Source organism: Lepidochelys kempii, chromosome 3 (assembly GCF_965140285.1).
Source record: "Lepidochelys kempii isolate rLepKem1 chromosome 3, rLepKem1.hap1, whole genome shotgun sequence".
NCBI classification, from domain to species: domain Eukaryota; kingdom Metazoa; phylum Chordata; order Testudines; family Cheloniidae; genus Lepidochelys; species Lepidochelys kempii.
In genome coordinates, this window is record NC_136382.1 from 36,372,051 (window position 1) to 36,387,720 (window position 15,670).

At 40.9% G+C, this 15,670-nt stretch overlaps 1 protein-coding gene across 1 annotated transcript in view; it reads right to left on the reverse strand.

Annotated features, from left to right (window-relative positions):
* Positions 1–15,670, reverse strand: part of DCDC2C (doublecortin domain containing 2C) — a 115,255-nt gene that overhangs the window by 46,287 nt on the left and 53,298 nt on the right. The window contains exons 7-8 of the mRNA XM_073336085.2: positions 12,377–12,542; positions 10,474–10,574 (exon numbers count right to left, since the gene is read on the reverse strand). Of these exons, the coding sequence (XP_073192186.1) occupies positions 10,474–10,574; positions 12,377–12,542 (267 nt within the window). The remainder of the gene's footprint in view (positions 1–10,473; positions 10,575–12,376; positions 12,543–15,670) is intronic.

Sequence of the window (15,670 nt, forward strand, 5' to 3'; positions counted from 1 at the left end):
ACCCAGATCTTCTGAGTTCTCATTGCATGCCTTAGCCACAAGACCACCCTTCCATTCTCTGAATGAAGAAGTAAACAGAGTTGTATTTTTATCTTCTTACTCAGTTTATAATACAGCAGTGCAAGGATTACAATTTCAAATAACCCAGTGGAGATATTCCCTAAATACATATGAAGAGAGCCTCATGCTTGCCTCACATAGAGCTCCAAAGATTTGACTGACTGACTTTTCTGCAATAAGGTAAACCTGGGCACTTTAATATTTATCAGCTCATAATGAAGTTCTTGGTTTTGGAGGCAGAATTCTTATGAACAAATGGAGTTGTGCTTCATACCCTTCATGCAAAGTCACACTTATCTTGGTGTTACATTCCACCAAAACTCTTGATGGAAGGAAAAATCTGTCATATTTGAGGCACAAAATCTTTAAATACCATATACTTAGATCTGAATAAAAGGAGGCAACTAAGCATCCATTAGCTTAAAGTGAATGTTAATATGTAACAATACAATAAGTGTGCGTGTTCACACAATTAAGCGTTGAAACTGAAGTGGGATAAAGAGATTTCTCTGCCTCCAGCAAACTTTCAATTCATCTCCACCTCTGTACATGACTATACATTAGTCTTTCCAGGAATAACGTATAGTTCTAGATCCAAAAAATACATTTGAAAAGCAGAGGGTTAGTCTGGTTTTAGAATGCATCAAAAGACAGGTATTTTCAAAATGCTTCTTGAGGTTGAAGCCTCCTGAACACCCTACTGGGGTCTTATCTTTCCATTTGTCAAATACTGCCGAACTGGACATAACCAGTTTTATTTCCCATCCCTTATCACCACAATTTACAAACTATTCAGTAAGCCATGGGATGGTTTAAATGTATTGTGGGAGATATTTTGAAACTGCTAGATGAGCCTTTAAGCCTTGAGAGCTGCACTGGAGAGCTCCACTTACAGCTTTTGAAAAGAAGTACAAAGGAGCATGCTCACTGACAGCTGTTCACAACTTCAGAGACTTTATGTTTGCTCATGCCCTGAACAGAAGAAATGCCTCCAGGCACTGTTGTTTGTCTGGTGCAGCTCCTTCTTCCTCCCCACTACAGGGGCTGGTTCTACTTTCAGTAGCTTAATTTGGCTTTTAATGCCTAACTTACCATAGTTGGAGAGGAGTAGCCTGGTGCAATATACACAGACATATACCATGGCTCAATAGCAAAGAAATTAATAGAAGCAACTCCAAAACTTACATAATTTGTGGAAACATAAAACAAGGTCAAATTTAAGATTCATAGCCATTCTGAAACATCTGGATAACAGTGCTGATAAAACTTCTGCAGCAGTTGATAGCTGATAGCAAAGCACAGCGCTCCAGTCAGTTAACCATGGATTAAGAGACTGTACCAATCTTAGAAACCAGCCTCTTCCACCTCTCTACTTCAACCCACATATATTGCCGGCAATATTTCTACAATTTTCTAACTGGGGGTACTCAAGGAAATAAGCCAGTTGACATGAGATCATTTAATGTGTTTCCAGATATTCAAGCAGACAGAAAGACAGACAGACAGACAGAGACACACAAAGAGAATCAGTTATGTGATTCAAACACTTCAAGGCTAGAGAGCCTGAATTTGCTTTTCTTTATTCAATAAAGCTTGTTTTTCATCTGTTCAGTAAAGGCTGAATGATTCTTACCCACACTGCAAGAAAAAGTCTGAAGTTCACTTGAAATGAATAATGCATTCACACTCAGTTGTGCTCAACAACTGTCCAGTAGTAAGTTTTTGTAATATTGTGTTGTTATATTGTCTAGGAGTGTCTGCATTTCTGCATAATAATATGCAGTTGTCTGTGTCAGTCTGTACATTTAGTGATCCATGTCTCCATGTCTAGCTGGCAGCCGGTATCAAGTGGAGAGCCCCAAGGGTCGGTCCTCGGGCCGGTTTTGTTCAATATCTTCATAAATGATCTGGAGGATGGTGTGGACTGTACCCTCAGCAAGTCTGCAGATGACACGAAACTGGGAGGAGAGGTAGATACGCTGGAGGGTAGGGATAGGATACAGAGGGACCTAGACAAATTAGAGGATTGGGCCAAAAGAAATCTGATGAGGTTCAACAAGGACAAGTGCAGAGTCCTGCACTTAGGACGGAAGAATCCCATGCATCGCTACAGACTAGGGACCGAATGGCTCGGCAGCAGTTCTGCAGAAAAGGACCTAGGGGTTACAGTGGACAAGAAGCTGGATATGAGTCAACAGTGTGCCCTTGTTACCAAGAAGGCCAATGGCATTTTGGGATGTATATGTAGGGGCACTGACAGCAGATCGAGGGACGTGATCGTTCCCCTCTATTCGACATTGGTGAGGCCTCATCTGGAGTACTGTGTCCAGTTTTGGGCCCCACACTACAAGAAGGATGTGGAAAAATTGGAAAGAGTCCAGTGGAGGGCAACAAAAATGATTAGGGGACTGGAACACATGACTTATGAGGAGAGGCTGAGGGAACCAGGATCGTTTAGTCTGAGGAAGAGAAGAATGAGGGGGGATTTGATAGCTGCTTTCAACTACCTGAAAGAGGTTCCAAAGAGGATGGACCTAGACTGTTCCCAGTGGTAGCTGATGACAGAACAAGGAGTAATGGTCTCAAGTTGAAGTGGGGGAGGTTTAGGTTGGATATTATGAAAAACTTTTTCACGACGAGAAAAACGAGTGGTTAAACATTGGAATGCATTACCTTGGGAGGTGGTGGAATCTCCTTCCTTGAAAGTTTTTAAGGTCAGGCTTGACAAAGCCCTGGCTGGGATGATTTAGTTGGGGATTGGTCCTGTTTTGAGCAGGGGGTTGGACTAGATGACCTCCTGAGATCCCTTCCAAACCTGATATTCTATGATCTGTAGGTACAGTTGTGTCACAAAGTAACTGAGTGTAAACACTAGAAGAATCTTGCCATTTCATATGTTGTTCAGCTAGATCCAAGTCCCCACTCTGCTCTCATTTTGCTAATGAAACTGGCTACATCTCCCTTCCACATGTGCTGTGCAGAAAGTAGACACAAAACCTGACAGTGTTTATCTCCAGGGAATCTAATAGATTCCAGATCAAAAAAAATTTTAGTACATACACACACAGGGAAATCGGAGTATTCTCCCAGAGGCCACAGAATTTCAGCAAGTATCCACACATCATCTCCCAGGCACCAAGCAATTAACATTCTAAAGCATCTTTTTCTTGGGGCTAACTGATCCAGTGTCTGTCAGGGATTAGAAGGCATACCCTTGCTCAGGAGTATAAAGCTGGAAGCTATGCTTTGAATCATTGGAGGAGATAGTGCAAGGGAGCAAGTAAAAAGCTGTGACCCCTTACAAGACTATTTTAAGTTCAAAGACTGAAGCTTTTTCTCTCATTTCTATCATCATCAGAGGGACTAAAATGTTATAAATACATGTTTTATGTTTTATAGTTTATATACCGCAATTTAAATCCCTGGTTCATACACCTGAGTAACATGCAAATACTTAGCCCATAGTTTTTGGCAGATGCATGAATAAACTTGATTTTAGCATTTTTCCTTACCTTGATGGTTTAAAAATTTAAGGAATAGTATTTAAGTAGCAGAGGAAAAAGTTTTATGAAGCTGCCTTCAACACATGCTACTTTAAAAACTTACTGGTATCAAGACAACCCTTATCCATCAGATCATACAACTTTTTGATTTCCTAAAAACATTACCAATACCACAGCAAAGACAGAAGAGAATAATGCATTCTGGAATGTCTTTTATTGCATTGAATGCAGCATGTGTGATTACCTGCCTTGTGGGCAGGTGGTGTATGTGTGCATTCAGTGCACTCTTGAGACCAGAGTGAACTGGAGGAGATAAGGCAAACAGAGAGGTACCTAGATGAGACTTTCAAGAACACAACAGAACAGTCCTATCCCCACTCAGACAGCTTCTGTGCTGTGGAGGAGTACGAAAGTCTGGGGGAAGGAGAACATCAAGCTGGAGTAGAGGGAAACAATCCCATAATTAAGACTCTCCTACAGATGATGTCATCCTCTCATTCCCTCTCAGGGGAGCGGACCCCAGTTATTAGGAATAGCCAGGCAATAGTAATGGGGATTCGATTAAAAACATAGATAGTTGGGTTTGTGATAACCAGGAGAACCACATTGTGAATTGCTTGTCAGGTGTGAAGGCTGCAGACCTCTTGAGACATCTAGATACACTAACATTCTGTGTTGGGGGAGGAGATGGTGGTCATGGTACATGTATGTACCAGTGACATAGGGAAAGGTAAGAGAGGTCTTGGAGGCCAAATTTAGGCTCCTAGGTAAGAGATTAAAATTCAGAACTTCCATGGTAGCATTCTCTGAAATGCTTCCAGTCCACACAAAGAGCCAGCTAGACAGGCAGAACTGCAGGGTCTCAATGCATGGATGAGACAACGATGTTCAGATGATGTTCAGAGACGGGATTTAAGTCTATTAGAACCTGGTGAATCCTTGGAGAAAGGAGGAGCATATACAGGAAAGATGGGCTCCATCTAAACCAAAATGGAACTAGATTTCTAGTATGTAAAATTAAAAAGGTCTTAGAGGAGGTTTTAAACTAAGGGCTGGGAGAAAGCCGACTGGTTCAGAGGAGCACATGGTTCAGATAGAGACATCCCTGAGCGGAGGATTTATTAAAGGGGATACGCTATATCCTCGTAGAGATGAGAGGACAGAAGTTGATAAAGTACAAGTAGGAACTAAAGAGAAACAGTCAAAAGAAAAAGAGTCCCGTTCAATTACATCACACAAATGCAGAAAACTAAATATTGATAAATTTTATAAGTGCTTGTATACAAATGCTAGAAGTCTAAATACTAAGATGGGTGAACTTGACTCCTGGTATTAAATGAGGATATTGATAAAATAGGCATCACAGAAACTTTGTGGAACAATCATAATCAATGGGATACGATAATACCAGGGTACAAAATATACAGGAATAACAGAGTAGGTTGTGCTGGTTGCGGAGTGGCACTATATGTAAAAGAAAGCATGGAGTTAAATATAGTAAAATCTTAAACCAAACAGTACCATAGAATCTCTATGGATAGAAATGCCATGCTTCAATAATAAGAGCATAGCAGTAGGAATACACTACCAACCTAATGGTGATTGTGAAATGCTCAGGGAAATTAGAGAGGCTACAAAAACTGAAAACTCAATAATAATGGGGGATTTCAACTATCCACATAATGACTGGGTATGTGTCACCTCAGGACCAGATGCAAAGATAAAATTTTAGATAGCACTAATGATTGCTTCTTGGAACAGCTAGTCCTGGAACCCACAGGGGGAGAGGCAATTCTTCATTTAGTCCTAAATGGAACACAGGATCTTGTCCAAGAGGTGACTATACCCGAACTGCTCAGTAATAGTGGTAGTAATAGTAATAGTGAATATAATGTAATTAAATGTAACATCCTTATGGGGAGGGGGACATCAAAGAAGCCCAGTACATTAGCATTTAATTTAAAGAAAGGGACCTAAACAAAAATGAGGATGCTAGTTAAATGGAAATTAAAAGGTACAGTCACAAAAGTGAAATGCCTGCAAGCTGCATGTTATTAAAAACACCATAATAGAGACTCAAATTAAATGTATACCCCAAATTATAAAACATAGTAAGAAGACCAAAAAAGCACCACCATGGTTAAGCAAAGTAAAAGAAGTGGTCAGAGGCAAAAAACAAAAGAAGGCATCCTTTAAATGTTAGAAGTTAAATCCTACTGAGGGAAATAGAAAGGAGCATAAACTCTGGCAAGTCAAGTGTAAAAGTATAAGTAGGCAGGCCAAAAAGAATCTGAAGAGCAGCTAGCAAGAGACACAAAAACTAATAATTTTTTAAAGTACATCAGAAGCAGGAAGCCTGCCAAACAATCAGTGGGGCCACTGGGCAATCGAAGTGCTAAAGAAGAACTCAAGGAAGACAAGGTTGTTGAAGAGAAGCTAAATGAATTTTTTGCATCAGTTTTCACTACAGAGGACGTGAGCCATTCTTTTCAGGTGACAAATCTGAGGAGCTGTCCTAGACTGAGGTGTTAGAGGGAGGTGTTGGTACAAATTGATACATTAAACAATAAGTCACCAAGACCAGATGGTATTCACCCAAGTGTTCTGAAGGAACTCATATACGAAACTGCAGAATTATTACCTGTGGTATGTAACCTATTACTTCAATCAGCCTCTGTACCAGATGATTGGCAGATATCTAATATAACTGATTTTTTAAAACAGCTCCAGAAGTGATCTTGGCAATTACAGGCCAGTAAGGCTAACTTCAATACCAGGTAAATTATCAGACACAAAGATGAACATGGTATGTTGGGTAAGAGTCAAAATGGCTTTTGTAAAGGGAAATCATGCCTTACGAACCTATTACAATTCTTTGAGGGTGTCAACAAGCATATGGACAAGTCTGATCCAGTTGAATAAGGGTACTTGGATTTTCAGAAAGCCTTTGACAAGGTCCCACACCAGAGGCTATTAAGTAAAGAAAGCAGTCATCGGCTAAGAGGGAAGGTCCTCTCATGCATCAGTAACTAGTTAAAAGATAGGAAACAGAGGGTAGGAATAAATGGTCAGTTTTCTCGGTGGAGAGAGGTAATAGCAGGGTCCCCCAGGCATCTATACTGGGACCAGTGCTGTTCAACATTTTCATTAATGATCTAGGAAAATTAATAAATAGTGAGGTGGCAAAGTTATTACTCAAGATAGTTAATGTCAATGCTGACTGTAAAGAGTCACAGAGGGATCTCAGAAAGCAAAGTAATGCAGATTGGAAAATGTAGTCCAAACTAGACATACCAAATGATGGGTCTAAATTTTTACCACTAAAGGAAGATCTTGGAGTCATCGTGAATATTTCTCTGAAAACATCTGCTCAATATGCAGCAGCAGTCCAAAAAAGCAACAGACTATTGGGAACTATTAGGAAAGGGACAGGTAATAAGGCAAAAAATATCATAATGCCACTATATAAATTCCCAAAACCAGGAGCCACCAATTGCAGCAGGTTTAAAACAAAAACAAGGAAGTACTTTCACACAATGCACAGTCAACCTGTTCAGCTAATTGCCAGGGGATGTTGTGAAGGCCACAAGTATAACTGGGTTCAAAAAAGAATTAGAAAAGTTCCTGGAGGATAGGTCCATTAATTACTATTAGCCAAGATGGTCGGGGATACAACCCAATGCTCTGGGTGTCCGTAAACATCCAACTGACAGAAGCTGGGACTGGAAGACAGGGGATGAATCGCTTGATAATTGCCATGTTCTGTTTATTCCCTCTGAAGCATCTGGCACTGGCCACTGTTGAAAGACAGCATACCAGGCTATTGATCTGGGTCAAACAATTGATCTGACCCAGTATGGCTGTTCTTATGTTCTTAATAAACCTCAAAGTGCCAGAGTTTACAGAGGGAAATGTTTCTTTTTTTAAAGAACAAGCTACATTTCTATTCCAGTGCTAAATACCACCATAGCTTGGCGCACATATAAATTTTCTAGAGTAAGCCCGGTCCTGCTGCCCACAAGAGAGCTGTACTGACTGATATTTGGTCTGTTAAGGAGAAAGGGGATAGAAACTTTGAAATTTGTAATTCTGACTGCTTGGTTGGCTACTGACCAGTAGCTGTCTGGGGTGGCAAGCTTCCAGGTGATGATGGCCACATGGCTCTGAATGGTTGTGGGAGTATTCATGACAGTGTGCTACAGCTGCAGCTCAGGGGTGAGCCCAGGGCAGATTTCGGAAAGTGCCTCTGGCAGAATGCTGGACACTAAGGGAGCCAGCATTCTAATCACTTAGGGTAAGTCTACACTGCAATGTAAGCCCTGGTTACAAATTCAGCGTCACGCCTAACTCCTCTTTATCTACACATAAACTGAGCTAACCCAGGGCTCAGACGAAGGGTCCCAGGACCCCACAGAGGTGAAGGGTCTGAGCTTGAGTCAAGCATAGGACCTGGGACACAGGACTCAAGCCGGGACCCTGGGTTCAAGCCCTATTGCTTTGCAGTGTAAACACAGACCTGCTGGACTCATGCTCTGGGACCCCACGAAAAGTATTCCACAATTCCACAGGACAGCTTTCATTGTCCTCTGGACAGTTAAGTTTGGTGGATAGTCAAGTTTTCCCTCACTGCACCACAAGCAAAGGACACCTTTGGGGAGGGCGCTAGGAAGTCTCGGATATGGGGGATTGGACTTGGGCCCACATAATGCAGTGTAGATTCCCATTCCTAATCTACGGTTACAAATGAATGTAGATGCTCAAACCCTAGATTAATAAACCATGGTCTGTTAAGTAAAGTTCTGCTAACTCTGGGCTTACACTGCAATATAGACATAGCCTTTGGAAAAGGCTGACTGGAGATATACAAGCTAATTAGCCGATCAGGCTAGGAGGGCTGATGAACCAATTAGCCCATCAGCTGAGGAGCATAGAAAGACACAGGAAGGAAGGGAGTCAGGAGAGGACCTGGGCTAGCTGAGTCCAGTGTGTTCAGAAATCTCAAGGAAGGGAGACTTCTGGCCTGGTGGGAAAGGTTTAAACATAGAGAAGCACTGTATATTATATTGCTGCATGGGTCTGCATTCCCATACTGGTGCTAGAAATGTAAATAAATAAATTGAGGTTGCCACTCAATGGGGAGAGTCTCAGAGGTTCCTGGGGTATCTGCAAACAGGGACAAAGTGCACCCTATTACAGTGCCCTTTGTCATCCTCACATTCTGCCACAATGGCTGATCACCCCAAGTCTCCAAAACAATCTGGTACAGCTGTTGTTGCAGCTGCCAAAAGTGCTCGGCATATGGCATCCAAAGCCACAGTCACCTGGCGATAAGATCTCAAATAAATGTTCACCAGTCTCTGTGGATTGGCAGTTGTCAGCATCACAACTTGGAGCACTATTCCAGGATAGCAGACACAAAATGCCGGATGTTTTGAAAATGGAACAGGCTTGCCCACAAGAAATGAATAAGACAGCAGGAGAGGAATCATGGGCACTGTTGAGCTTATCCCCAAGTGCCACAATTCCACTCACTCCCAGCTAACTTCTGCTATGTATCTGTAGCAGGGCGGTCACCCCACTCCGGCTCAGAAAGGGTTAAAAGCCAGCCCTTGGAGAGGGCTGGGGCTAGGAGTCAATCAGAAAAGACTGAGAGGCAGCCAATCAGGGCCAGGCAGGGCCCTATAAAAGGGCTGCAGGCTCAGAAGGCAGTCAGTCTTTCTCCAGCCTTGGAGAGGGAAGGACTGGCTGCCTGCAAGCAGAAGGGGCATACCTTGGGCAGAGTAGTGCTGGGAGAAGCAGCAGGAGGAGCTGAGGAGCTCCAACCTGGCAAACTCCCAGGCTGAGGCTTTGCTTCTTAGGCTTGAGGGGGCACTGGGGCTGTGGGGAGCAGCCAGAGTAGGAAAAGGCAGCAGGTCCAACCCCCTGGCTGATGATGAGTGGCCACTTCAGACTACAGTTTGCCCCTGAGGGAAGGGGCTAGATGAAGACTGGCAGTGGGTCACTGAGGTGAGGGGGGGCTTAGAGGATTGGGGTTCCCTGGGGAAGGGAGGAGCCCAAGTGTGGGGGTACTGTCACTGGCAGTACCCAGGAGAGGAGGCACTGTGGGCCGGTGAGGGATGCGGCATCAGAAGTACTATAAGTGGTCGAGATTGATTAGTAAGCAGATATCGGTAGGGAGACACCGGCCAACAGGAGGCGCTCTGAGGCTGGGATGAGTTAATTCCTGGATGACCAGCGGGAGGCGCCGCAGCAGTGAGTGCACACTGCTACAGTATCCCACAATGCAAAGCAAGAGAAGTCCCAGAATGCATACAGAATAGCAACAAAGCAAAGCAAAGCACTCCGGGATACTTGCACAGAATGTTGCTCACCTACTCCGCCCAAAGTCCATGCCATGTATACAAACCAATCCATACTGAAACAGAAAATATTTTACAGTGGATGCACAATTATTGCAGACTGTCTAATATGCACCAATCAATGTGCAAGAAATATCAGTGCAAATTAAGACCTCATCTAGACAAGGCCTTGTTTAAGGCTTGCTGATCTTTTTCATTAAGACTAATAGAGAAGACATGTGCTTTGATATGTATAATTCAGCAAGGAAAGTGGAAGATCATACACCAAGTTTTTTCACTACTTCTATCTTTAAATCAACCATGGGATTTTTACAGACTAGTAGCTTAGTCAGGTCTCACTAATTTTTCTAATATAATAGTTACAGTAACTTAAACAAAGGGCTGCTTTTGCCCAGAGACTCTAGGAAATCTATTTCTACCTTATTCTTGTCAAAGACAGACAGAGGGAGAGAGGGATGTGCTAATTAAATTCTTTCTTCCTATTTTAAAGGGCCAAGAATATTTTATACCAATAAATTTATTAGAGGGCAATAAGTTTGCCTTGAATTTACCTGATCAATAGGCATTTCCACTTTCAGATTTTTGTCTTCTTGTACCTCTGCTGCCCCTTGAACTTCTCCCCGGGGTTTACCAGCTTTAAAAATACTTGGTGCTGGAAAGTAATGGAAAACATTAGTTATCAAATACTGCTTGTACACCTCCATGAACATGTCACAGTTCTTTGTTCATCAAACTGACATGTAGGATTATTAAAATTCATTATTTTTCTTAGTAAGTAAAGAATCAATTCTATAATAAGAAAAAACGTTAATCTTATTGGCTTTATTTCCAAAAGTTGCAGAACCTAATCAGTTTCAAGGAAAAAAAATGTATTCCTGTTGAAATATTTTATTTTTGCCTGAAAGGACTTACTAGGAAGTGTTGTGCAGAAGACTTGGCCAAAAAAGGGTTATGTAGCAGTGCAAATATCAATGTCCAGTAAACTAAAACTATAACAGAAACAGACTAAAAATGTTGAATTATCAGTCTTCATGCCATAGAAGAGTAAAGGGCAATCAAATAGCCAAAACATAATTTCTTCTTGTCTTCTCTTAATTTATTATGTTTTATTTCTTAATAAAAAGCAAGAATATACATTCAGAAGTTTGAGACAGAATGAAGATCAGCAATTTGCATAATTTAATATTAATGTATGCAGAGGACCTGATTACCCCTCATGTGCTAGGTTTTGTACAAATGTAAGTAGGCAGGTAGACACAACGCGCAGTCTAATGAGTTTACAACCTAAGATGTTTAGAAGAAACTTGCATATAAACAGAGGTAGGCAGGTGGACACAATCCCCACGTGAGGTGCTCGGGCTCTAAAACCCATGTCTGCTGGTTCAATCCACACTGCTACCCAACAGCTCCAGTGAAGCATGGAACAGCAGATTATGAGCCCTATAGGTTCAAGCATACTGGATGTCCCACCTATAGCAGTCCTGAGTGGCAAAGCCTACTGTGTTCTCTGATTGGCCCAAGAATGCTATTTAAGGTCTAGGCTAAACACCTGGAGGCTGTCTGCACAACTATTTGGGTCCCTGGATTGCTCCTGCAAACAGATTGTGCTGCACATTCCTGATACCTTACCTTGCTCCTGGTTTCTGACCCTAGCCCTGCTCTTGACACCTGGCCTCACTCCTGGACCCCTGCTCTGCTCCTGACACCTCAGTTCCTGGTCCCCTGCTCCACTTCTAATGCCTAGCCCTGCCGTGGTTCCACTAATCCTACTTTGGCTGGCTCATTTGGCTCCAACCCGATGCAGCTCATTGACCTCAACTACGACCTGATCCTATGGCATGACGCTGGTACGGACTGCTGCTTCTGGCCTTGACCCTCTAGACTGAATTCAGACCATATTCTCAAGTTCCCTCCAACCCAAGCCTTAGCCTCAACCCTGCACCCCAATAGCTGGGATCCTGACACCCCAGGCTAATGATCTTACAATCTAAGAAAAGTTTAGAAATATGTACACAAATATACATAGTATGTATACAGTACAACAGCTATGTTTTTTCCTAAAGTATGATTTTATACAAGAAATAAGGGATATAAATGTTATAAATGGATATATTTTCACACTGTTACGTTCACCATAAACCGTTCACCATGTTCACCATAAACCGTTCTAAAATGGCTGACCAAATGACATGGACATTGCGAGGGAATTATGGATTAAGAAGTCTGTCTATATGCACCTATATTTTAAATATTGGTTTGTGTGTTTTCTCTGTACTACTTCCAAAGGAGCAATAAATATTTTCACTTCTCTGCTCCTCATACATTATATTTAATAGAAACATTTCAGCAACCATTCCATAGACTTAAAAAAACAAAAATGGAAATAGTTCATCAAAATAAAATTCTTAAAACATAACTGTTGCCTTACACAACAGAAGCAGTATTTCATATTACCCTTATCAGATCCCAGAGGTGTAGTCCTTTCAGGTCTTGCCTTCTTGACTTCTTTGCTTTCTTTGGCATAAAAAACTGAGTGTGCTTTTCCATCTGCTGGTTTGGGACTTTTCTGTGATTTTGCTGAATGTTTACAAGAAGGTTGACTTGCACTGTGTTTCTCTGACTAAATGAAACATTAAACAGAGAACATCCAAATGATTAACAATCTCTTTTATATTAACTGTTACATATGCCCAAGTAATTTGTTTGCAACTGTGAACATTCAGCATTAACAACAATGCATTTCAGAATCCTTCACACACATCTGCTTTATTGCTTTAGTTTCTTAGAAGGCCTTTTGACTTTGCAAAGGCTGGAAAAGAGCAATAGCCCTTCCACTTTCATTCCTGCACTGCCGCTGTTACAGGGCTCAACAAGGAGCAACAGCTGGAATTGGGAGATTAAATGGATTTTAGACTATTAAAAATTACTAAATGGCTTTCATCAATTTTTACTGCAATATCAAGGATATTTCTATTAGCCTCTAAAGTCTTTTTCCGTAACCAGACCATGACTGTAATTTACAATGGCAAAGAACTAATCCATATCATGATTATTGCTGTTATAATGTAGATTTTCATACTGTTATAGTTGCAGTTTTAGATGCATGTGGCTAAAAATTATGACTATGCTTTTTCCAGAGAAGCTGCTAGGTTCCTGTGTGTGGGTCAGCTCATTAGATTTCCACTGTAGGTAGGGACATAACACTGAGAAGTTGTACTTACATATATATAGACAATAAACATATCTTTATGAGACTTCTAATACAGCAGTCCTTATGTAGAAATAGCATTAAGATAGCAGGAAAGACTAATCAGATTTGCAATTAAAACTGGTTGAAAAATATGATGGAACAATTTTCTGTCAAAGAAAACATTTTGTGAGAATTCATAGTTTTTAATGAGTTTTGCAACAGGGAAAAGATTAAAACAATTTAGATTTTCTCATTTCATTTTGATGAGGTCACAATGTTTCATTGGATAAGGTGAAAATGTTTTAATTCATTTTGATTCATTGCATTTAGACTTTTATATTATATTATATATAAGTATGCACATTAATGTTTTTAATATAAATGTCTAAATTAAATGAGTCAAAATGAAAAGATGAAACATTTGTTATTGCAGTAACATGTTTTTATGTAAATGAAATGATTCAACATTATCAAAATGAAACGTTTCAAAAGTTCCAAACAAACATTTTTGGGGGTTTCACTTCATAGGAAACTTCAAAGTTTAGCTTTTGCTTTCTGTTCCAATTTGGAACCAAAAAAAAAAAAAAACTTTTAAAAATGTTGGCATTTCCCACAGAATGGAAATTCCAGTTTCCAACCAGCTCTACTTGCAACCCCCTTGGTTTTGCCACTTTAAACAGACAGCCCATCAGCTTGTCCTGTGTTAGCTTTGCTAAAGCAAACAAACACTAGTGAAAAACCAAACAAAATAGCACATTTATTAACAAGAGTTAAGGTGTGGAACTACTCAGCAAAACTACTGTGAAAATGGTATTCCAGGGTTCCACTTTCAGAGCAAAATCACACAAGCCGTGGTAGTAATAGGAAACTTTAATCAGCAAAACCCAAAATGTCCAATGAGTTCTTGAAATGTACTGAGGACAACCTTTTGTTTCAGAAGGTGGAAGAAGTAACAAGGGGAACAGACATTTTAAACATCATTCTGACTAACAGGGAGGAACTAGTTGCAAATCTGAAGGCAATCTGGGTGAAAGTGAGGATGAAATGATAGATTCATGATTCTAAGGAAAGGACGGAGTGAGAACAGTGGAATAAGTACAATAGAAGTCAAAAAAGTCAGAAAATTTTAGGTAAACCCCCATGGGAAGAAAATCTAAGGGGAAAAGGAGTTCAAGAGAGCTAGCAGTTTCTCAGAGAGATAATATTAAAGGAGCAACAGTACACTATCCCGATGTGAAGGAAAGACAAAAAGAAAAGGAAGAGGCCAAAGAGCTCCATCAGGAGCTCTTTAATGGCCTGAAAAATCAAAAAAGAATCCTACAAAAAGTGAAAACATGGGCAAATGTCTAAGAATGAGTTCAAAAGAATAGCACCGGTATATAGAGACAAAATCAGAAAGGCTAAGGCAGAAAATGAGTTATACCTAGCAAGGGACATAAGGCAATAAGAAGAGGTTATATAAACACATTAGGTACAAGAGAAGGAAAAAGGAAAGTGTAGGTGCTCTTTTTATTGGGGAAAGAGAGCTAATAAGGAATGACCTCAAGAAGGCTCAGGTGTTTAGTGACTATTTTGCTTCAGTCTTCATTAAAAAGGTGAATTGTGACCAGATATTAACAAGGGGGAAGGAACGCAAGACAAAATAGGGAAAGAACATGTTAAGAATATTTAGATGTATTCTCATCAGCAGGGCTTGACGAAATTCACCTTAGAGTACTGAAGGAACTAGCTGAAGCAATCTTGGAACTGTTACCAATTATCTTGGAGAACTCATGGAGAGCAAGTGAGGTTCCACAGAACTGAAGAAGGGCAAACATAGTACCTAACTTTAAAAGGGGAACAAAGAGGACCCAAGGAATTATGGACCTGTCATAAATATAAAGGGAAGGGTAAACACCTTTAAATCCCTCCTGGCCAGAGGAAAAACCCTTTCATCTGTAAAGGGTTAAGAAGCTAAGATAACCAGTGGTAGCAGATGACAGAACAAGGAGTAATGGTCTCAAGTTGCAGTGGAGGAGATTTAGGTTGGATATTAGGAAAAACTTTTTCACGACGAGGGTGGTGAAACACTGGAATGTGTTACCTAGTGAGGTGGTGGAATCTCCTTCCCTAGAAGTTTTTAAGGTCAGACTTGACAAAGCCCTGGCTGGGATGATTTAGTCGGGGATCGGTCCTGCTTTGAGCAGGGGGTTGGACTAGATGACCTCCTGAGGTCCCTTCCAACCCTGATATTCTATGATTTTATGATAACCTCGCTGGCACCTGACCAAAATGACCAATGAGGAGACAAGATATTTTCAAAGCTGAAGGGGGAGGGAAAACAAAGGGTTCTCTCTGTCTATGTGTTGCTTTTGCCGGGACCAGAGCAGGAATGCAGGTCAGAACTCCTGTAAAGAATTAATAAGCAATCTAGTTAGATATGCATTAGATTCTGTTTTGTTTAAATGGCTGATAAAATAAGTTGTGCTGAATGGAATGTAGATTCCTGTTTTTGTGTCTTTTTGTAACTTAAGGTTTTTCCTAGAGGGATTCTCTATGTTTTGAATCTGATTACCCTG